Source organism: Haliotis cracherodii, unplaced genomic scaffold, assembly GCF_022045235.1.
Source record: "Haliotis cracherodii isolate W230 unplaced genomic scaffold, xgHalCrac1.p SCAF_6, whole genome shotgun sequence".
Lineage (NCBI taxonomy): Eukaryota > Metazoa > Mollusca > Gastropoda > Lepetellida > Haliotidae > Haliotis > Haliotis cracherodii.
The window spans coordinates 5,686,195-5,710,447 of NW_027266319.1; the positions used below are offsets into that span (position 1 = coordinate 5,686,195).

The following is a 24,253-nucleotide window of genomic DNA, read 5'->3' on the forward strand; positions in this document are numbered from 1 at the left end:
GTAGGTTGAATAGGCCATTAGCTTTTGATTTGATGATATTGATGAATGCAATCGTTGGATGTTGTAATCAGATACACGTTGCTTAAACTGAGATATAAAAAGATAAACATTTCCAACATTTTGCAAAATCCAGGCATAGCCAAAGCCACTCTGGAATAAGATGTGTTTTATTTTAGTGGCCCAGGATGTTCTGTTTACGTAGTCCAATCCATACAGCTCTATCCATCACTTGCTTGATTAAGGTGTTAGGATCTACACCGAAACGTCGCACTAATTGTAATAAAGAAGTTGTTCATCCATAGAATTTGTCTTTCTTCATCACACCAACTTCTAAATTCCACTGAAAGAAGTTAGCATTAGACACGTTTGCCTCGGAGGTCGGCCATTATTCATAGTGACTAGTTTAGCCCAATATTTTACACATTTTGTTACATGAATTAGAAATAACAGAGGTCGATCACTTTCTCCAAGAACAGTATCATTACAAGCACTCAGAGGCAGATACAGAATTCTATTTATATACTTAGTCTGAACTGAACAAATTGATCCACGACTTCGTATCCCTAAAGTATATTAGGATAGGCAGAACAATGCTATCAAAAATCGTTAGTGCAGTCGTAATTGGTAAGCCACCACACAAATTAAGTGTCAAGTGTTAGATAAATCTCCAAAACCTAATAACGTTTTATTAATGTAAACATATTATCGATATTTTCGCAATTTGCAATTAGCTGTCCGTTTAGAGGGGTGTAGAATCTATAACCCGGCCAAGGCACTACTTACTACTCAATAGTAACTCAAATAGTCACGGAGTTGAGGTGGTAGAAGGATGGAAAACCGACTCGGTCTGATGTTGCTCTGTCTGACTTTCAGAACCTCAGCCAACCAGTGTGGGTATGTATACCTCCATGATCACGTCCAAATCCCTTTCTATATCCATTTCTTATAATCAACGTGTGGTCAAATTCATTCAAAGTAAAGCTACTAGGAGGAAATCAATGTCCTTGCATGCTTGGTCAAAGTACGGCGGTTCAATGTCATGTGTAGAAATATATTGCAGAAAGAAACTTTACAATTCCTTTCAGGGTGCACGGGTGGCCCAGTCGTCTAAGGCGCCGCGATTCGCTGTGCAGAGTTGCGTACCTTGGGCACGCCAAAAACCTATGATTGTGGGTTCGAATCCCGGTTCGCCCTGATTATGTTTCTGGGTTTGTCAGCACCATACCCGTGCTCGTGGGTTTCACCGAAGGGGTAAACGTCTGAGACCTGCATCACTTCGGGCTTTCCTCCCACATTAAGCTGACACGCCGTGATATGACTGGAATACTGTTAAAAGCGGCGTTAAACCCAACTCACTCACTCACTACAATCCCTTTCATTTTTTAATATATTTTTAAAAGAAATATGGACTGTCAAACTTACAAGAATAGCCTGACTGACTGACTGCATGTATACAAGAATACAATGGAAGCCGGTTTACCCGGATCCCTGGTACCCGGCCACCTCGCCTACTGGACAATATTTATGTGAAGCGAAATACATACAACGTTAAAACGTTTATGTTTATCAATAAATTGATGGTTCAAGAATGAATACCATTAAAGAGGAACCGTTTCAGTACAGTTCCTACATTGAAGTCAGAGGTTCTAGGAATGGTTTCATTGGATCAGTGCCCAGTGGTTAAAGCGTTCGCTCGTCACGCCGAAGACCCGGGTTCGATTCCCGACATGGGTTCAATGTGTGAAGCCCATTTCTGGTGTCCCCCGCCGTGATATTTCTGGAATATTGCTAAAAGTGGCGTAAAACCATACACACTCACTAGTTGGATCAGTTGGTTTAGTTACATATAAATAAAAATTAAATTATTTTTGAAAGTATTTGTAGCTCTCCAGTGTGGTACCCACGTGTTCAGCCATGTCTGCCATTAGCTATTTATATGTTAAGGTAAAATGGAAATGACCTCCTTGGCTAATTGTGAAAACCAATAACACTCTCGTTTCTCTAAATAGATGCTATCAACAGCAGCAGAGATACCATCTGCTGTCGGAGTTCAACAACTTGAACATGACAAACCCTCAATTCATCTCCGAACTCACACCGAGAACACAATTCACCTGTGCTCGAGAATGTTACTACAACAACAACTGCACCATGTTCATCAACAACGACGACGGCCAATGTCTCCTGTTCTCAGCGTTCTTTCCTCCTGTGATAAACAGTAGTACCCTTCATGGAGCCAGGCTGTATGCGCGTGTCTCAGGTAATGATCACAGTACTGGAAACGTTTCAATTTTGTGAGTGAGTGAATGTGTCGGTTTAAAACTAGCCTCCATCATTTAGTGGACGGAGCGGCTGCCAGAAGGTCGGTGGTCCGCTCGCCATAGAAATTTTTTTAAAAGACGGTACTTCTTGTTACTTTGCCTGACGCCTTGTTGTCATACTGTCATCGGAATTAAGGGCATAAACCATGGACTGGTCGGCTCGGAGTCACTATACTGTCGGGGGCACGGGTGACCCAGTCGTCTAAGGCGCCGCGATTCGCTTTGCAGAGTTGCGTCCATTGGGCACGCATGAAACCTATGATTGTGGGTTCGAATCCTGGTTCGCCCCGATTATGTTTGTAGGTTTGTCAGCACCATACACATGCTCGTGGGTTTCACCGAAGTGGTAAACGTCTGAGACCTGCATCACTTTGGGCTTTCCTCCCACATTAAGCTGACATGCCGCGATATAACTGGAATATTGTTAAAAGCGGCGTTAAACCCAACTCACTCACTCACTATACTTTCTGTAAGTGGGATATACTGTCTGTAAGTGGGATATTCATGTTAAACTGCGACATGGCATCTCATTGGGCTAGCACTATAAAATCGGCATAAGCCTGGACTAGTACAAGCAGCCACACACACACGCGTGTATACACGTCGCTATATAAGTGCAAAATGCTTCAACGTGACGTTAAATCCCATTTCACATCACCTGACCGTGTGAATCATATCCAGTAGCTATAGGTCACATGGCTACATGCTGTCCATGTTTGTGATTTATCTGTCATATTCATGATCTAAAACTAAAGGCGAGGTGTTTTATTTCACCTTAATAACTTCAAAAGTTCATATAGACATTTCCTTTTACTTTATGGAATGATCAAACAAGACACATACCCTGTAACTGTCAGTTTAGTACGCGACACACAAACATACACACATGTGTGCTGGTTCAAAAGTTGTAGTGAGTGAGTTGGGTTTAACGCCGCTATTAACAGTATTCCAGTTATATTGCGGCGTGTCAGCTTAATGTGGGAGGAAAGCCCGAAGTGATGCAGGTCTCAGACGTTTACCACTTCGGTGACACCCACGAGCACGGCATGGTGCTGACACACCTACAAACATAATCGGGGCGAAACAGGATTCGAACCCACAATCACAGCGAATTGCGGCGCCTTAGAGGACTGGGCCACACGTGCCCCTACCCTAAAAGTTCTAAGCCTGACTAACTTTCAACAGTTGGCCTTAACAAAGTGAACTGGTCAATGTCGTACATTGTTTGAGTAGTTCATTGTAAGTGTTTTTGGTCTGTTGAGGCCGTTTGTATTTTAGTGAAAGCCAGTTGAACGTGATAGGGGTCCAAATGGACACAGAGATGAAAACGAACGAGTACCGTGCAGTCATCAAGAGAAAAGAATCCCCCAGACATTCATGACCGCATGTCACAAGTGTATGGGGATAAGTGCCCCAGCTATGCCACTGTTAAACACTGAGCAGCTATGTTTAAGGCTGGGAGAACAAGCCTTGATGATGACCCTAGGTCTGGACGTCCCTCAACTTCCATCAATGACGATTCAATCACGGAGATGGAAAAACTTCTACTGACAGATGGACGTATTACCATTGCTGAATTTGAGGAAGATAGGTCTTAGCCATGGATCCATTGAAATTATTATTCATGAACATGTACAGATGACTAAGATATCTGTTCGTTGGGTGCCAAAGTTTCTAAAATCTGATCTGAAGGAAAAAATACCTGACGTTGCCCAAGACAATTTAGAGCTAATAGAGGAGGTTTTCGTCAAATTCAAAAAGAGATAAGTAACGAGTCATGAAAGGTGGGTCTACCACTATGATCCCGAGTCAAAACGTCAATCCATGGAATGGCACCATTCCACTTCTCTCCTCCGGTACCAGGTCTGGGATGTAAAGGATGTGATCTTTAGTGATTACTTAGATCCTCTTCTTCGAGGTTTCTTGGTAGTCCCCCCATATTTCTGCATTACTTGAGCATCCTAATGTCAGTCTTCGAAAACGACAAGCGTTCCCCGTAATGCTTGGACTTAACATGGCTTTAGAGGTCAATCAGATTTGTTGGTTGCAGATACATGCCCCCTTGCTGACGGCTACGTTACTTTTGACAACCCGACTGCATGCTACAGACTATCTCTGGTCAAGAAGACGTGGATGGATGCTAAGGCTGATTGTGAAGGAGATGGAGGTCACCTGGTTGTTCTGGAAGACGTGGACAAGCAGCAGCAAGTGATGGAAGCCACTGCCGCCATCAGGGGTGAGTTTCTGTGCAGAGTTGCGTCCGTTGGGCACGCCGGAAACCATGATTGTGGGTTCGAATCCCGATTCGCCCCGATTATGTTTCTGGGTTTGTCAGCACCATGCCCGTGCTCGTAGGTTTCACCAAAGTGGTAAATATGCATCTGAAACCTGCATCACTTCGATCTTTCCTCCTACATTAAGCTGACACGCCGTGATATAACTGGAAAAATGTTAAAAGCGGTATTAAACCCAACTCACTCACTCACTGGATTGATCATGAACATAATATCAGTTATTTCCCGGTCGGTTGTTTAATGTTTGAGTTGCTGAAGATTTACCACTCTGATTAGATTTTAGCCATCATTCTTTAAAACTCACGAGCAAGGTTGGTTGGTTGGTTGGTTGTTTAACGCCGCACTCGGCAATATGTCAGCTTTATGACGGCGGTCTGTAAATAATCGAGTGTGGACCAGACAATCCCGTGATTAATATCATGCGCATCGATCCACGCAATTGGGATCGATGACCTGCATCAACCAAGTCAGCGAGCCTGACCACCCGATCCCGCTAGTCGCCTCTTGCGACAAGCATAGTCACCTTTTACGACAAGCATGGGTTGCTGAAGACCTATTCTACCCCGGATCTTCACGGGTCCTAATTTGTGATTCCAACCCACAGCCATATTATTCCGGCATACCTGAAGCATACAACTCTGAACATTTATGTGTGGAAACAACGCTATGAATGCAATCCCTAACTAGGATTTTAATGAAAAAATAGCCTAAAGATAATCAAGCCATCCAGATCATCCGAAGACCATCCAGTCAGTGAGCTGGAAAATGTTATCCGACATATCCGTGTTATATCAGATGTAGTTAAAAATGTTCTGCCACAGCTAATACTTACCGGCGTGAGTGTAACCACTATAGGACAGCGTGTCAGAAACCATACCCGTAATCACAAACAAGTGAGACTGTTAGACAAACTGGAATAACCTCAACATCAGTCTGACTGAATGAATGACTTCATCTGTCTCCATTAGCTTTAGAATTCAATATATTTTGTCTTTTGTGACATTTTCCTTTCCCCCTTCCATAACTGTTAACCATAATCGCGTTACCAGTCAGGGTATCAAAAGACCTTTCATTTGATAAACAACGTCACAGTTGTAAGTAAGATTACAATTTTCACAACTTTTTACATTGCTGGGATACTTATTCCGCCGCAATATTGCTTGTTTGATTGTTTGTTATTTAACGCCGCAAATAATCGAGTCTGGACCAGACAATCCAGTGATTGGCATCATGAGCATCGATCCACGCAATTGGGATACGATGATAAGCATCAACCAAATCAGCGAGCCTGACCACCTGATCCCGTAAGTCGCCTCTTACGACAAGCATAGTCGCCTTTTACGGCAACCATGTGTTGCTGAAGACCTATTCTACCCCGGATCTTCATGGGTCTCGTCACTTTTGATTAGGTGTGCAAATACCAACCTGTTAATGAAGATATAAAACTCTATTAGATGTCAACGGCTATTGGAAGACATTGCTGGTCCTGTCTTGGGTCCGATCATCTTGGGGGTTCGAATCCCAAATTAATTCGCAAACAAATCTCCTATCCCCAAACTATTCAGTATGGGTGACTGTGTCAATGTGCCAAATTTGATGCTTTAACATTGTTTGAAACAATAATTTGGTTAAGAACCTTGACTATCAGTCCTGAGTCCATGAACACAAACGTCATCCCAGAAGGCACAACAGTGTTGCATCAAGTGTCAGTGGCGTTGTTGTTGGATTCATCTTGTACATTAGAGTTATTTTCGCTAAATCTGCTTCTACCCCATGTTTCAAAGTACATCATTATTTGCAGGTGGGGCGGGTGTGTATGTTGGCCTTGATGACATTGATACAGAAGGAACGTACGTATGGGCCGATGGCAGGAATTTTGTGAACACCTTCTGGGATGTGACCCAACCAACTCCAGGCGTCACTGAAGACTGTATGGTTCTGTATGGAGGCGGTCTCCACGACTTTGACTGTGACACGGCCTCATATTACGTGTGTCAGATCGACATGATGGGGTCATGGTAACACTAGAATTATTCATGGAGATGTTGTGTTCCGTGTCAAATTACAGCCGTTTTTAGCAAAAAACAGTGTCAACAATGTCAATATTATTTAAGCATGCCACTTCGCCCTATAAAAACTGCAACTTATCGATGCGTATCTTCGACAGAGAGCTATCAATGGATACTTAATATAAACGTATTTATATGTTTTCCCTAATATTTTGAATAAAACATGTTATTGATCAACGCTATCCAACAGTACTAATGACAATGCATAGGAGTTAAAAATCGTAATTCAATTATCAATAAACAACAAAGGGAGATATTGAAATTTATCTCTCAATTTCTGAATTAATACACTTAAGCGGATCATAAAATCGACATTTACAATGACAAATGAATGATTTTGTAATCGGAGTGAACCTAGGTATGTTCAAGTTTTGGTTTAAGGTATAATTTGCCATAAGCGGTTCATCATTTCTTTGGTCGATTTGCTTGTTTACCCTTTGATGTTGCGTTTTTAAAATATGAACTCTTCAATATCTTCCTTTGAATTCTTTTATTTATTGAGGTAGTAGGAAAAACCCTATGTGCAACAACGAGAGAACGATTCTAGTGTTTGTTTGTTTCTTTCTTTGTTGGTTAACGCAACACACAGCAATATTCCAGCTATACGACGCGGTCTGTAAATAATCGAGTCTGGACCAGACAATGAGGTCATGAGCATCGATCAACGCAATTGGGATAAGATGACATGCATCAAACCAAGTCAGCGACCCGATCCCGATCTCGACGAGAACTTGTGAAGATATTGAAGCCGTTCATATTTGCTATCTTATGTTTGTAGATTTGTGTAAAGAACGTGTCTGCATAAAGGTTTGGTATATTTTGTTTGTTGTTTCACGCCTCATTTTTGTAAATAATCTAGACTGGACCAGACAATCAAGAGAGCAAGGGGTAGAATAGGTCTTCAGCAACCCATGCTTGCCGTAAATGGCGACTATGCTTGTCGTAAGAGGCGACTACGGGATCGGGTGGTCAGGCTCGCTGACTTGGTTGACGCATGTCATCGTATCCGAAATGCTTGGATTGATGCTTATGATGTCAATCACGGGATTGTCTGGTCCAAACTCGATTATTTACAGACCACCGTCATATAGCTGGAATATTGCTGAGTGCGGCGCTTAACAACAAAACAATCAATCAATCATAACAATATTGATCAACAGATCAGTCACCGATGAACCGTTACATAGCAGTCATATAACATAATATATAGGCAGTGACGATAACACTACTGACCGTAGTCACGCAGAAGGTGAACGTGGCACGATCATCAAGAAATTCTTCCTGCAAATCAGCATCACCGCGGCTACCGTGCAGAAAAAAACAAGTCTCTTAAAAGATCCTGAAACAAATATGGCTTTTGTTTCCGCGACCACTACTGTAGCTAGCACACATGACAGTAGATTAGGCATGGAAATATAAACCTTCCCTTCACATCCTGACAATCGGGACAATCTACACACATACAATGGAAAAGTATCGATTTTACATCATGTTAATGCAAAGTAATGTATCTTTTGAACTATTTCCATTGCCGGATACCAATAACTAAATTGTATTCTGTACTTCCTTGACTAGTAGCAATTATTTTGCTTTGTGTATTGTGAGAACCACCGTCAACTGCCACCATTATGACACTTAATCGAAGGTGTGTGTACGCTGCACCGAACAGGCTCAAAGCATGATTAGTGGCTTGTGTATTGCGTTCTGTACAATATTCAATAATACACACTACCACACGCGTGCTTAACGGCCTTAAGAAGACACCGTCGTTGATTGGTATTGCCCAGGTAAAGGTAATTGTTACATCAACGTGTAACAAATGGAGTATAAAATATCTGCGCGAAGTTTGCATCTGGAGTGAGAGAGGATTAGTTGAGAGGGGAGCGACAGGACTGGATATTCGAACACGCACATGTATGATTTCACAATGTGCAAAAATCCTTATATATTTTTGCTGATTTGGATCAGTATCAATACCATATGTTCCTATGCTGAGGTATTTGATAGATACTCTGGTTACCATATTCTAAGCGGGATGTTAGAGTCTATACCTTGTGGGCCAACAGACTACTGCACAGTGACAAAATGTAGTAGTCACTGTCGCTGTAATGCTGCTTGTGTTGTCATCAACTACAACACAGTCACCAGCGTGTGCCAACTCCATGACGCCAGCGTTCTCGACAGCAACGCCACCGTCGAGGAGAACGTCCCCGAATGGATCATCCTGGAACCACCGGACGGTAGGTTATAATGGACTAACCATTTAAGAAAATTCACTAGCCCTTGCATGTGTTTGTGACGGGTGTCTCCGGTTGGGAAGGATACACTCACATTTTCGCGAACACCATATAGCATCACTATATGATAGCTATTCTTAAACACATGCTTATGATATAGTTTGTTTGTTTGTTTGTTGTAATATTCCAGCTATGTGACGGCGGTCTGTAACTAATCGAGTCTGGACCTGACAATCCAATGACTGACATCATAAGCATCGATCCACGCATTTGGGAAAGGTTGACATGCATCAACCAAGTCAGCGAGCCTGGCCACGCGGTCCAGTTAGTCGCCTCTTACGACAAGCATAGTCGCCTTTTACGGCAAGCATAGTCGCCTTTTACGGCAAGCATGGGTTCCTGAAGACCAATTCTACCCCGTAATCTTCACGGTAGTTTCAGTTGAGATTTCTTATGATTATGGAAATGCTTTTGTCGCTTTTGTGGCAGTGTTTGTTAGTGATCGGATGTTGACGGGATGGGACGCGAGCTGTTTGATTGTTAGTGGGTTAACGACCGTCCCGGCGTGTTTTACAAATACTGGAAATCAGTCATTTTGCCTCAGGTTTTACATCCCTACAAATATTCTTCAATGACTGTCCCAAACATTTTGGGTTGTGTCCTCTTTTCAAGAAAAGATGTATGTGAATTGAAATCACAGAAAGTATTGGCAGAATTCAAATTGATTTCTTCATATTTTTGACCAAGAAATCTAAAAAAGGTATTTTGTTTAGCAAAATAAACACCAATCCAATTTAACACGTCACAGAAACAGATGGGAGGTAAGAGTTGTGTGCCTCTAAATATATGGTATTTGAGAACACAATCCAATTTTTGGGGATGCGTGGGATTTGTGGGAAAGGGCATTTAGGGAAGTGTTTGTTTCTTATGACCAGAATGCTTTTGGAGGGGAGCGGTAACGCACCAGACACTATTTTTAACTTCCTATTGTTTCCTTGATGTCAAACCATACTTGCGACTTTTACATTAAGCAGTTTATCTATTGTTACGAGATTAGTGAGTGATCGAGTTAAAATTTACCGTCAAAATGCCAATTTTTCAGCAACATCTTGACGAAAACTTAAATAATATATATATCATAAATATACTTAGTTTGAATAAAAACCTGTCAGCGATAGGCAGGAAATAATTTTGATTTTTTAACTAATTCAGAACATTTAAAAGAAGAAATTATTAAACAACACAATATACCAGAAATTGGCTTCAGACATTGTAACCATGTGGGGAATCGAACCCGGGTCCTCGGCGTGACGTGCGAATGCTTTCACCACTAGGCTACCCCCACCACCCCAGATGAGGCCACAACTCTAGGTTTTACACCATCCTTTCAGCTGCTGGCGATTGTATGCAAATTAAGCGAACAAAACCCTTTCATATCCAATAGAAATCTCTGCACAAAGCAGAGTCGATTATACAATTCCGACTATATCATGAGCATGTGTTAGTGAATCACTATCAAATAGTAATGATACCAGGTGTTCGCGAAAAGATGAGCGTATCCTGCCTCACCGGTGGCACCGTCACAAACACATGCAAAGGCAAGTCAGTTTTTCACCTGAAGTAACATGGGAACATATGATACAAGTCAAAATAGGGAATCATTATAAAAATCGGACATCATTTGTGTCACTGTTGCGTGAAATGTTGAAATGTCCTCCACATGTCTACCATAAAACGTTTTGAAAACTTTACTGAGGCCTTGAATGTTGTAATCTTGATCAAACAACTTCTGTACAAGAGTCGTATGACGTTCTTTGTAATCTTGGTAGAAAGAGCATGCTCGATTGTATCACAAAAGTTGTGAAGTGTAGACACCAAAGGCTGTAGCTACTGGAAAAAAGCTCGACATGAAGAGAAAGTTGACTTTTGGAAAGTTGAAGTCATCCCTCTTCTCTTAGTCTTGTGGAGAGTGTTTTGTCTTTGTTTCCCTTTATTTCTAGTTCGGGTTTGTAAATCAGTGGAAGGGAACTGGATATTTGATTGTTTATCCACCAAAGTAAAATGATACTACTTTTAACATTCTGGCATGCATAAAATGTTATTTGTAAGACGTGGAACTTACATACCCTCTTAGGGTGACAATACTTTATCACTTCTTCTATCCCCTCGAGGGGCGGTCTGGTAGCCTAGTGGTTAAAGCGTAAGCCCGTCACGCCGAAGACCCGGGCTCGATTCCCGACATGGGTGCAATGTGTAAAGCCCATTTCTGGTGTCCCCCGCTGTGATATTGCTGAAATATTGCTAAAAGCGGCGTAAAACCATACTCACTTCACTTCACTTCAACCCCCTCGAGTATACAGCCACTAGCAATCTTACGAATTAGCACAACCAATTAATATAATAACACACTTTGAACATCAACATTTATGAATTAATTCTATTTCTTTTTAAAATCACATTAAATGAGAATGAAGATGACTAAAAAGTTCTTTGACTATTTTGACTCTGAAATATTTATACCTTGTGATGGACAAATCAATACAGTCAAGCAGGACATGCATGAACGTAAATCTTTCATCACAAGGAATAGAAAAGGTGGTTCCTCACCTTTCAATAAATATTCATGAGTATTTCTATCACGACCAATATGACATCCCATCCTGGACTGACAACCCAAATAGGTGTAACCGATAGTTGGTTTATTTTGATGTAATTTATTGATTCCCTCTTAGATGTCCCACTGTTGCATAATATATCTGATGTAACATCTGTTCAAGAATTTATGATCGCTGAATTGAATAAGAAGCGGTATCTTAGAGTGCAGCTTTAGCTGCAGCATCAGCCATTGTGTTACCAATGATTCCATCATGGCTCCGTAACCAACAAACAATAATATCGTATTAGATTATTGATATATTTTATAGCTGTTAAAATAGCTGTTCGGAAATCTCTCCCGTCACGATTATCGTGTCGGCCATTTTGACGTCTTGTACTTGATGTAAATGTTTTTTATAGAACTTTCTTATCTAATGAGGATATGATTTGAACACATGTTTCTGAAGAGCAAGTTGTGCATCCATATGCTCATGTCACCTCTCTTTTCTTAGGAACTATTTTACTCCGAGATATAGCTGGTTGTTGTATGGCTGTCATTGTAAACATGAAGTCACACGTACTACTTAAAATTTTGTTTAGATCTTGGCCTACATCCTTTGAGTTAGGAAATTTTGATAAAAAAATTATAAGAATTGACTTTCACTTTGTGTGAGTTCATTGGAGTATGAACCTTCACAGTTTGAGGGCCAAACATTGTATGAACGCCGTCGCAAGCTCCTACGTTCATACAGTTTGGCCCTCACTCTATGGAGGTTCATACTCCAATCAACTCACACAAAGTTGAAGGTCAATTCTTAAGTAAATCCTTCAGAATACCATTCTTCCAGGTAGTATCAAAGACTTTCTCAAGATCGAAAAATATTGACACTACGTGATGTTTGGTGATAGATAATATTCTACAAAGGATTCTAATCGCACTAAATCATCAATAGTCCTTTTATGTTTACAGGAACCACATTGACTATTTTGTAATAAGATATTGGTTTCCAAATACCAATCTAATCTATTAATCACCTTTTTCCCATGGTTTTGCAAACGCAACTGGTTAAAGATATAATGCGGTAATTTGAGGAACCTGTATGATCCTGGCCAGGTTTTGGTATGCGCACTACAATGGCATCATGTTACTTTTGAGGAAAATTCCCTTAAGTCCATATATGGCCAAATATATCTAAAAGTGCCTCAAGACACGATTCAGGCCAATGCTTCAATAACTGATAGTGGTTATTTTCATAACCTGCTGCAGTATCATGGGCTTGCTCAATAGAGATATTTCGTGCGTTGGGTGAAATATGCTATTTCACTCGACACATGGAATATCCTTTTCATTTTATGATTTCTGTGTAGTTGTCTACCGGAAAATGTTTGTTTGTTTGTTGTTTAACGCCCCAGTCAGCAATATTCAAGCTATATGGCGGCGGTCTGTAAAATAATCGAGTCTGTACCAGACAACCCAGTGACTGACATCATGAGCATCGATCAACGCAATTCGGATCGATGACATGTATCAATCAAGTCAGCGAGTCTGACCACCCGATCCCGTTAGTCGCCTTTCACGGCAAGCATGGGTTGCTGAAGACCTATTCTACCCCGGATCTTCACGGGTCATAGTCGCCTTTTACGGCAAGCATGGGTTGCTGAAGACCTATTCTATCCCGGATCTTCACGGGTACAAGCTTTACATGATTCAGTAGATGGATCACTTTTCATTGTCTTGTTCTGGTAATAATATGCATACAATGAAGAGGCAGTTACAATCTTCTATATCAAAAACAAATTGTGTCTGCAGAAAATAAAAGTCGCTTAAGGACCCAGATCTATTTTTGAATGGCACCCTTCTCAAAGTTTTAAAGGTGAAGTTCTTGAGACTTTATCTTTGATAGCCAATCAATCAAGTCAGCGAGCCTGACAACCCGATCCCGTTAGTCGCCTTTTACGACAAGCATAGTCGCCTTTTACGGCAAGTATGGGTTGCTGAAGACCTATTCTACTCCGAATCTTCACGGAAATGAAATTATTTCATTACGAATGTAACACCTTGTAACGTAAATTCTCCCTACCTAACACAGAGGGGCGTTTGACCATCCCTTTTAATTGCTACTTAAAATTTAGTTCTGTGTTTGCAAAATCTTAAAAAAATATAAACAAAAGTAACAAAAAATACTAACGGTCACGGATATCCGTTTTCATACATTTTGATTTGACTTTTAAAATCAACTTCAACAGAAAATGTTCTTGAAATCTTCGAGACAGCTGTTGGAAGCGACATAATACACGCTGGTCAAGTAACAAAATGGGCGCTTTGCGAAACGAACAGTCTCAATTGAGAACTCTACAGTTTATAACGAAACATTTTCAAGAGAATAACTAAAGGCAAGAAGTGACATTAATTCCGTAAAGGCCCATTTGTCATAATTTTGCCTGTCAATGTGGAACGCACGTGAAAAAGGACGTCAACAGTTTGTGTACGGGCTTGACACGTAATATAAACGGAGACAATTTGAGGTGAGGTAACTCTAGTATGACAATAATGTGTTATGTTCACTGCAGTAAAATATCAAGTGTTATGTGAACTGCAGTGAAATATCAAGTGTTTTTTCACTGCAATGAAAATATTACTTTTCTCAACTTTGGAAGTATATAATAAAGAGAGGTATGTACAAATGTAGCTCATGCAATGAAAATACGTCACTGTAATCTCCACCGTTATTAGAAGCAAGATTCACTTTTTTCTTTTCCTTTTGTTTCGAAAATCTCTGAAACCCAGGGAGATAATTTGATGATGAAGACTATTTGCAAGAGTGTCACAAAGTTTATTTGCAATGTCAGAATTTTCAGTTATTATTGTGTCACCATCTTTAAGATGCTGTACAGAAAAATTTGAACCTTTGCCTTTACTTGTTTTAATCATGTTCCATACCTTATTAATGGGCGTGAGTGATTTAATATTGGAGACATAGTTCATCCATGATTGCCACTTATTTTGTTGGTTGGTTGGTTTGTTGTTTAACGCCGCATTCAGCAATATTCCAGCAATATGACGGCAGTAAATAATCGAGTCTGGACCAGACAATCCAGTGATGGATATCATGAGCATCGATGCACGCAATTGAGATCGATGACAAGACTTATTTTGTAATCGAGCATGCTCTTTCTATCATGTTTTCAAAGAGCGTCGTAGACCCGTGAAGATCCGGGGTAGAATAGATCTTCAGCAACCCATGCTTGCCGGAAAAGGCGACTATGCTTGTCGTAAAAGGCGACTAACGGGATCGGGTGGTCAGGCTCGCTGAGTTGGTTGATGCATGTCATCGATCCAAACTGCGTAGATCGATGCTCATGATGTCAATCACTGGATTGTCTGGTCCAGACTCGATTATTTACAGACCGCTGTCATATAGCTGGAACATTGCTGAGTGCGGCGTTAAACAAGAAACAAACAAAGAAACAAACCTAGCCTGACCACCCGATCCCGTTAGTCGCCTTTTACGACAAGCATAGTCGCCTTTAACGGCAAGCATGGGTTGATGAAGACTTATTCTACCCCGGACCTTCACGGGTCTTACGAATATGATGATTGGCAGAGGACTTGGGTATTGCAATTTCATTTAGTTGAGCTGAAAACTGTATGGGATTTAGTACATTTCTCTTTAATGTAAACACGACATAAACTATTTTCTACCATGCTACAGGTGCCCCAAAGTTTGGCGAGTGGACGCTTGTATTCCGAGCAACTGCTGGACTGAACCAATCAGCCTTGGAAGAATACACCAACTCAAGTCATCGCGACGACCAGTACACCGTCGTCAACAACGTCCCCAAGGGCTGCTTGTCCCTCAACGGTTCTATACCGTGTGACCGTCACTACAGAAGCAGATACCTCGACACTTGGGATCAAAGAGGCGTTTCACAGGTAATATGATCAAGTGTGGATCGTATTGTCCTAGTTTCACAAGCACGTGCTAATGTTTTTCCATGTTGGAGTTGGACAAAAATCCTGCCTTATGATAACGATGTTGCAGAAAATTCTTAATTATATGATAATTCAGTAAGGATAAAAGGTCGTATTTATATATAAATAACGTCATGGAGAACAATATCGTACTTAAGAAAATATCTTAATTTTATGATAGCGATGTAAAAAACAGGTCGTATTAATATAATTGAGAGAACAAAAAACCATAATAGAAATTATAAAAATCTTGTTTCGCTAGAGTGAGTATGGTTTTACGCCGCTTTTAGCAATATTCCAGCAATATCACGGCGGGGGACACCACAAATGGGCTTTATACATAGCACCCATGTCGGGAATCGAACCCGGGTCTTCGGCGTGACGAGTGAACGCTTTCACAACTAGGCTACCCGACCGCTCCTGCTTAGTTAGAGAATAAAATCGTGTTTGTATGATAGACATAAGGGAAAAGAAGAATTTAAAAACGTGTGTAGAAGACAGGGGACCATGCCTCAGCACACCAAAGACATTGAAGATGAGTTATTCGCTTTTGTCATCAACAGGAGAATACACATTTGTCCGTATTATTGACAGTCATTCAGGTACACAGTGTCTGTTTGTTCAATCTTAAAGCTTACAAACTAAATATTAAAAATAATCCAGAGTAAATGTCAGGCATATTTGTTAATCTGTTATTTTTTGTTAGCGTTATTGATTATGGATAGAATGCAGTTAACGTATTTGCTTGCAAGGGCGGCTTGTAGTTTAAGTACCAACAGACGAGTTGATTAACAGACACTGTTTGGATGACGTGCAGGTATTATTTTCATAGATAATTCAGTGTTTATAAATAACGCTTTATCTTTCTGTTTTTATGAACTTCCAAACCACGGTTCTGTATCTAGAATCACATGTCATATTCGACGTAATAAGCGCCCCGCTCTAATAAGCGCCCACGGCGATATTTGCTAATATATTGGCTAGTGAACAATCCCAATTAGCACCCCTTCCGATGGACCAATGTACACAAGACTTATTCATTCGTGTATTATACGCACTCGTGTGTTATATGCACTCTTAATTATGGGCAATTAAATTCTGGAAAAATATATCTGTCGTATATAAACATTTCAGGGTGTCAGCATAGACCACAAAATTTACGTTAACCATTTACCAAAATAATATTCTAATAAGAGCCCCTTATTTCTAATTTTGAGAGCGCCCTGGGCGCTTATTACGTCGAATACGGTTACCTTGTTCTCTAACTGACCAAATTCCAACTCAGGTTTTGCTGGGTCTCTACAAAGACGGCGAGATGATTGTCGATGTAACATTCGAATGTACCGGATGCAACGTCTTTTCCTGGTTTGACCTTCTTCACGTGACAGCATCCCCATGGACCGATCTCCTGGCACCAGAAACGCCCCACAACTACTTCAGTGTTCAGGGGTAATGAACAAAATCAACACTTTAAATCATACAACGTACATCGTATATAAGGTGCTGGGCAAAAGAACGTATATACACTTGAAAATTGGATTTGACAAAAACATTACAAATGTTATCAAAACGTTACTAGGATGAACACAGTTGCCGCCACACTGCAAACGTAAGGTCCAAACCACAACCATAACACCCGTATCAAATACATCACCATCAAATAACCATTTTATGCCTCCATCAAGCATGGTTGTATACTTTCTTTTCCCCGGCTTTTTTTTTAGCAATATTTAATTCCAATTCCCACTTAATTATTTCTTATTACAGATGGATTCATATTTTCTTGTGGGGTGTTACATGTATAAATAATCTTAACATTACGACCTTGATTTGAAGGAGGAAATGCTTTTCCCGAATGGACCCGTGAAGATCCGGGGTAGAATACGTCTCAAGCAACCCATGCTTGCTGTAAAAGGCGACTATGCTTGTCGTAAAAGGCGACTAACGGGATCGGGTGGTCAGGCTAGCTGACTTGGTTGATACATGTCATCGATTCCAATTGCGTGGATCGATGCTCATGATATCATTTACTGGATTGTCTGTTCCAGGCTCGATTATTTAGTTTTCTCGCCTACCAAACATTTTCCTATCATTATTCATATTATAACACATTCAATACCAAACACATTCTATCAGTTCCCTTTTAGCCATTTCTTGATCCTGCATTTCCAAAAGCTTCATTCGACTCTTGCTCAAAAGTTGGCTTTTGGAAATAAAATCGCCTCATCAGATCTACGCATGAAGATTCAAAGTGATTCTCAGATCTATGGCAGATTCCACAAATAGGGCTGATATTGGCGTATACTCAGATCTATGGCAGATTCCACAAATAGGACAGACATTGGCGTATACTCAGATCTATGGCAGATTCCACAAATAGGGCTGATATTGGCGCATACTTCGATCTATGGCAGATTCCACAAATAGGGCTGATATTGGCGTAAACTCAGATCTATGGCAGATTCCACAAATAGGGCAGATATTTCTATAGAGCTAAACTCGTGTGGCCACCATCATCCTTCTCGTGGGAAGGAATCAGGGTGTATGTACTCCTATCTGTCGGGACTTCTACTTGTATTAACAACATCATCAGAAAGTCAAACAAACATCTATTATTCATAGACATACAAACACTTATTATTCATAATCAGACGGCTATGCTTGTCGTAAGAGGCGACTAACGGGATCGGATGGTCAGGCTCGCTGACTTGGTTGATATATGTCATCGATCCCAATTGTGTGGATCGATGCTCATGATATTAATCACTGGATTGTCTAGTCCAGACTCGATTATTTGCATACCGCCGTCATATATATAGCTGCGACAAGTTTAATTTGGAACTGAACGCGCAGCGCGAGGTTTCAAATGTTAAAACAGCCATTAAACAAAATATGGCACTGTATATGAATGATAAGATTGATCAGTCTGTTAACACCGTAATACTTCACTCAACATGCATTGAAAGCATACAAGTACGGCAATTCGTAAGCTAACATGAGGTGTGCACTTCTAAAGAAAACAAAGCAAGCTTTGCAAAGCTTTCGTTCTTCACAGCACGTCACCATTAAGACATCAAACATTCATTCTGATGCAAAAGATATGGCGTCATAATTGTATATAGAAAAGCGCCAAATTCCAAGCTCTCTGTTGTCCCCAAAACTTAAATTACATTCTCATTGTAGGTTCCTATCGTGTTTTCTGCACAAAATGTATTGCAACACATCCTTTGAATATTGCAGTAACCACAACTTTGCATTTTGTAATCTATAAGTTAAGATAAAATTATTTAAATATGCCTACCGACAATGACTGAAAAAGATGACTGTGCTTATATTAGCTTCCGCGATGATGCGGCCGTCAAATCAGCTGTTTCAATCAGAGGGGTTATTGTGATTTGACCTCTGATTGACCAATCAGAATCGAGTAATTTCCAAATCCTTAGTTGAAATACGCTTTTATATTTTTATGAGCCCCTGACAGCTATACAATCTTTGTGTCCTGTGCACATTTAAAAAAACAAAAAAACAAAAAACACACATCAAACTTGTTCGCCTTGCAAATTGTGAATCACGAGGTCGAGGATGTATTGAAAGATGCATTATTTCATTTCAAAATAAATCTACTTTGTTTGACCTTTTATGAAGCACAGTCATTGTTTCCGCAAGTATATCAAGTAAACGTATCTTGCTTATAGAGGCGGCTCTCGGCATTTCATAATGAACGAAAATTACGCTGGCTGTGAAAACGACCTGGGCTGGTTGGTGGTGATAGACCAGCCTGGGGGCGAAGGTTGTCAATGGGAGGCTAATGCGACGAGCTTCCCGTACTTCCTGACAGCAGCTGGTGAAACAAGCACAAACTGGGACCACGGCAGTGAGTATAACATTCTAAGCTTTGTTTGTCTGCTTGTCTGTTGTTTAAATCCACACGCAGTTGAGATCGATGACATGCTTCAACCAAGTCAGCGAGCCTGACCACCCGATCCCGTTTGTCGCCTCTTACGACAAGCATAGTCGCCTTTTACGGCAAGAATGGGTTGCTGAAGACCTATTCTAACCCGGATCGTCATGGGTCTCCATGCGAATAATGTCAATAACTGACTGCGGTCTGGAAATAATCTTGACCAGACAATCCAGTAATCTATGCGAATGATGTCGATTATTTACAGACGCAGTCATATGGCTGGAATATTGCAAAAAGTAGATATAAATTATATTTGCTTTAATTGCATGTAATTTTTACATACCCAATTGGGTGTCCCACTTCTGCATTAGATTTCCGATGAAACATCTAATTACAGGTTTGTAATCACTATAGGGTATGACGAGTGCTGCCTCAGCAGCAGCGTCAGCCATTGTGTTACCAACGATCCCAACATGCCTGGGTAACCAACAAAAGACGATGTCGTATTGGCCAGTAGCAAGATTATTGTGTAATTCAATGATGTTAAGTAAAATTGGATGTTGACACGAAGTATGTTTTATTGCCTGAAGACAGGATAAGGATTCTTTATGTTAAGAAGCAGCTCTACGATTGCTTTGTGAAACCGGACCCTGCTCTCGTATTAGGTGTTGCTCGACATGCCTGTTTCTGAACGATGTGGAATTGTGATATTGGATTGATCGGGATATTTAATCATGATCACTTTGTTTCAGACCCAGCCGTTGCCGATGTGATGGCGATCATGGTGAAGGTGTAGACATCCCCATCAACATCGTTTGTAACAATGGAATTTAGCGATCAAGAAATTTAACCACAAAAGTCTAAATGCATTAAAAGATTAACAAACCATTGGCGTCTCGGTGCCATTATCAGTCAGTCTCTTGTCCATGACGACGTCGTATCCGGCGCACAACGATAACACAACATCATCAGCATAAGACAAGCTGTGTTGTCCATCTCGAAACACATCAAATTAAATTCGGACCCAAACGACGACAATGTTTTGTTCTATTTATGATGCCTAAATACACAGAACTTAATTTGATTTTTGAGGCCATTATGCCCAATATTACCAAAACGCGAATATGAATTTCAAAGTGTGTCCATTTAGCACACATATGATTCTGACGTATTCATTGAACTAGAATAGGTCTTCAGCAACCCATGCTTGCCGTAAAAGGCGACTAACGGGATCGGGTCGTCAGGCTCGCTGACTTGGTTGATGCATGTCATCGATTCCACCAGACTGAAATGCAAGAATTCAAATCTACGTCCATACCCTTAGGCTTTGGGGAAGGAGACAAACTTAAAACTAAAATTCTGCAAAACGAATTCGTTGAAATGGCCTCACTTTTGTCAGGTGATACTCACGACCAAAATCTTACAATTAATGTACATGGTCAATCTGTCAATGTCTCCGATTCATCAAAGAAAAGGTTTTTGTCTAATGACAAATGGGTTTCTTCATTCCACATTTTCAAGTCGGTTCACATTCAGAAATATCCTGAGGATGTTCAGGCTATGTTAAAGTATGTTAGTACAATCAGAGAACTAGCCCAGAAAGGGGGTAACTAGTATGCCTATGATACCAAATTTCGGAAGTTGAGGTCAGAAAACAATTTGGATTGGGGAACAGTACACTGGGAATTATGGTTAAGTGCAATTACTTCAAATTTGCATAATTTTCGTCCCTCAAACCGAAGGCAATTTAAGGCAAAGACCTCAGGGTCTGCCAAATCTGCCATCCCAAACGGTTTCTGCTTCAGCTTTCATCTCGGACGGGAATGCAATGCCAAACCTTGTAGATACAGTCACAAGTGTCCCCAATGCGGAGGTGACCATGGCTACAGTTAATGTGGGCAGAGGAAAGAATTTGGTAGACCAAACCGAGCAAACCAACCTCCCAACCCCAATAAACGTGCATAAGCTAGAACATTGGCTTGAAGGTTATGATAAAGAAATCACTGATTATCTATTAAAGGGGTTCAAGTTTGGGTTTCGCATTGGATATGAGGGCAATTTAAAATCAGGAGATTGTCACAACTTAAAAAGTGCTTCAGATAACATAGATGTGGTCCAAAACAAATTAAGCAAAGAATTAAGACTAGGTAGGATATCCGGCCCCTATAAACAGTTTCTATCTCCCTTAGGGGTATGCCCCCAAAAAGTCCCAGGTCAATTTAGAATGATCCATCACCTTACTTATCCTTGCGGTAACTCTGTCAACGATGGTATACCTGGAAAGGCGAGCAATGTACATTATGCTTCCTTAGATGAAGCAATTGACATTATTGTTAGGATGGGCTTAGGGTCTTATATGGCGAAGTGCGACATTGAATCAGCTTTCAGAATTGTACCTATTCACCCTCACGATTATCTACTTGGTTTCCCCTGGAAAGGAGAATATTATTTCGATAAGTGCTTGCCAATGGGTTGTTCGTCAGCATGCAAAATATTCGAGACGTTTAGCACTGCGTTGAACTGGATTGCAATTAACAAGCTCAGGATAGGACATATGCTGCATATTTTAGACGACTTCCTCATTATTTCTCAGAGCAGGGGCAAGTGTCGTGGAGAACTTGAAGCATATTTAAACATATGCGGAGATATTGGGGTTCCTTTAGCGCCGGAAAAAACAGTAGGGCCTGCCAAATGTCTCCAGTTTCTATAAATCGAAATAGATACTATTGCTATGGAAGCCAGGTTATCTTCAGACAAATTAGTTAAGGCTGGAAACTTGACCGCTGATCTGTGCAAGAAGAAGAAGGTTAGACTTAGTGAGCTGCAATCCTAATTAGGCTACCTTAATTTCACATGTAGAGTTGTGGTACCAGGTAGGGCTTTTCTTAGAGATTGTATGATTTAACTGTCGGGATCCAGAGACCCCATCACCGGATACGGTTAAATAAGCAAGCTCGAGAGGATCTTAAATTGTGGCTGCAATTTCTAGGTCAGTTTAACGGGATATCCGTATTGCTGAAACAGGCGTGGTTGTCGAATAGTGCGCTTCATCTCTTAACCGACGCTGCAGCGTCGTTAGGGTATGGAATTGTTTTTAGAAGCAAATGGGTGTATGGAGTTTGGCCAGGCTGTTGGAAGTTGTTTAACATAGCTATCTTAGAGTTTTTCCCCATTGTGTTGGCAGTTAGATTATGGGCTGAAGAGCTAAGAGGAAAATGTTTACTGTTTCATACAGACAACATAGCTTTAGTGTCTGTTATCAACAAGCAAACGTCTAAAGACGTCAAGTTGATGTCCTTGGTGAGGAACCTTGTTCTTTCGTGTTTGAAACGGGATATAAAATTCAGAGCGGAACACATACCGGGAAGACATAATAAGTCGGCAGACCTACCTTCTCGTTTACAGATATCAAAATTTCTCAGTCAGGCACCATGGGCAGACAAGCAGGAAACGCGGATTCATCCGCCCCTACAACCCGAGAATTATCTATTCACTTAGGTACTTTATTAGGGGCAGCTCTATGTAAGAACAGTCAGGCTACAAATACCAGGGCGTGGGATTTGTAGAATGAATTCTCCCGGGATTGTCTAGGTATTTCGCCGGCGCTACCGATAGCAACACTTAACTGGGCACTATTTTTGGCGTATATGTTTCATTTGGAGTTAGCACCTTCAACAATGAGGACCTACATTTCAGCATTAGTTTACATTCATAAAATTCGCGGTTTAGAGGACAAATCAAATTCTTTTCAAGTTCAGAAGTTGTTACATGGGGCTAAGTGTCTAAACTCTTCCAGTGTTTTCCAAGCCTTCAATCAGACTACTCTATGACACAATGATTTTAGTCGCCTTTCACGGATTTTTTCGGATTGGTGAACTGACGGTGCGTAGTTCGGATGACGAAGCGGCCTTGTAGGTGCAGGACGTTTCACTTTCCAGCTCCGCGGCCTATCTTAACATATCGACGTATAAACACAACAGCGGTAAAGCTAGCAAGATCGCCACACTAGACAAGTTAGACAGTAAACTATGTCGAGTTGCTGCGCTCAAACGTTACCTACGACAAAGGTCTCTCTTCCCAGGCCCTCTGTTTTGTGACAGATGCTTTAAACCGGTAACAAGATCCTCCTTTAACGAGGCACTCAGAGTTATAATTAACTTCTTAAGGTTAGATTCTACTAGATACAAAGGACACAGTTTCCGTATGGGTGCAGCATGCTAGGCAGCAAAGAAATGCCCGTCTGACGCAAAAATTCGGCAAAGGGGCCGGGCCGGTGGAATTCAGATGCATTTGAAGCATACATTCGTGTTCAGCTGTAGAGAATAAGGGTTGTTGTCGGTAGCGTAGCTCAACGGGAAAAAGAGCCTATTCGCTGATTAGGACCAATTCGCAAGGGCAGTTTGGCTATCTAGAGTTTTATTTATCACTTAAATGTAGGGAAAATGCGATTGTTACTGATCTACTCATACAGCTGCGATTACAGAGTAGAGTCTGTTGTTCAATGTATCACTTACTATGTTATAATGTGTGATACCTTGTTATGGTTCATTATGCCAAGACAGGGAGTGTGGTGTTTCGCATGGGCAGACACTATGCTTCATGGTCAGGCGAGTTTGTTCAATTACAGTCTGTCATTGACTATTTGTTGAGTAGCTACATGTAAATATTTACACGTCCCAACTATGGGCCTTTATGAATTACAGAGTAGAGTTGAGTGTTGTATGGTTGCATTTTATACCTTACTCTTATAATAAGTGTTAAGACAGGGGTGTGGTGTCTCGCAAGAGCAGACACTATGCCTCAGGGTCAGGCAATTTGCTCAATGAGTTTCGTTATTTAATTCTAATAATTACTAATGTG

General features: G+C 40.8%; 1 protein-coding gene and 2 pseudogenes across 1 annotated transcript; all 3 read left to right on the forward strand.

Annotated features, from left to right (window-relative positions):
* Nucleotides 1–824: 824 nt before the first annotated feature.
* LOC139446662 (uncharacterized) lies at nt 825–20,189 on the forward strand. The gene is made up of 8 exons (XM_071227935.1): nt 825–894; nt 2,010–2,260; nt 4,372–4,557; nt 8,751–8,924; nt 15,230–15,450; nt 16,775–16,938; nt 19,185–19,363; nt 20,146–20,189. The coding sequence occupies exons 1-8, from the start codon at nt 830–832 to the stop codon at nt 20,187–20,189; spliced, it is 1,284 nt and encodes a 427-aa protein (XP_071084036.1). The 5' UTR covers nt 825–829.
* A 328-nt stretch (nt 20,190–20,517) lies between these two features.
* LOC139445446 (uncharacterized) lies at nt 20,518–21,358 on the forward strand (annotated as a pseudogene).
* Nucleotides 21,359–22,824: 1,466 nt separating this feature from the next.
* On the forward strand, nt 22,825–23,712 carry LOC139445912 (uncharacterized; annotated as a pseudogene).
* Nucleotides 23,713–24,253: the final 541 nt, after the last annotated feature.

Coding starts and splice junctions, on each gene's coding strand:
- LOC139446662 (XM_071227935.1), top strand. CDS start 830: ATGGAAAACCGACTCGGTCTGATGTTGCTCTGTCTGACTTTCAGAACC. Junction 895..2,009: donor ACCTCAGCCAACCAGTGTGG/GTATGTATACCT, acceptor TTCTCTAAATAG/ATGCTATCAACAGCAGCAGA. Junction 2,261..4,371: donor GCTGTATGCGCGTGTCTCAG/GTAATGATCACA, acceptor TGTTGGTTGCAG/ATACATGCCCCCTTGCTGAC.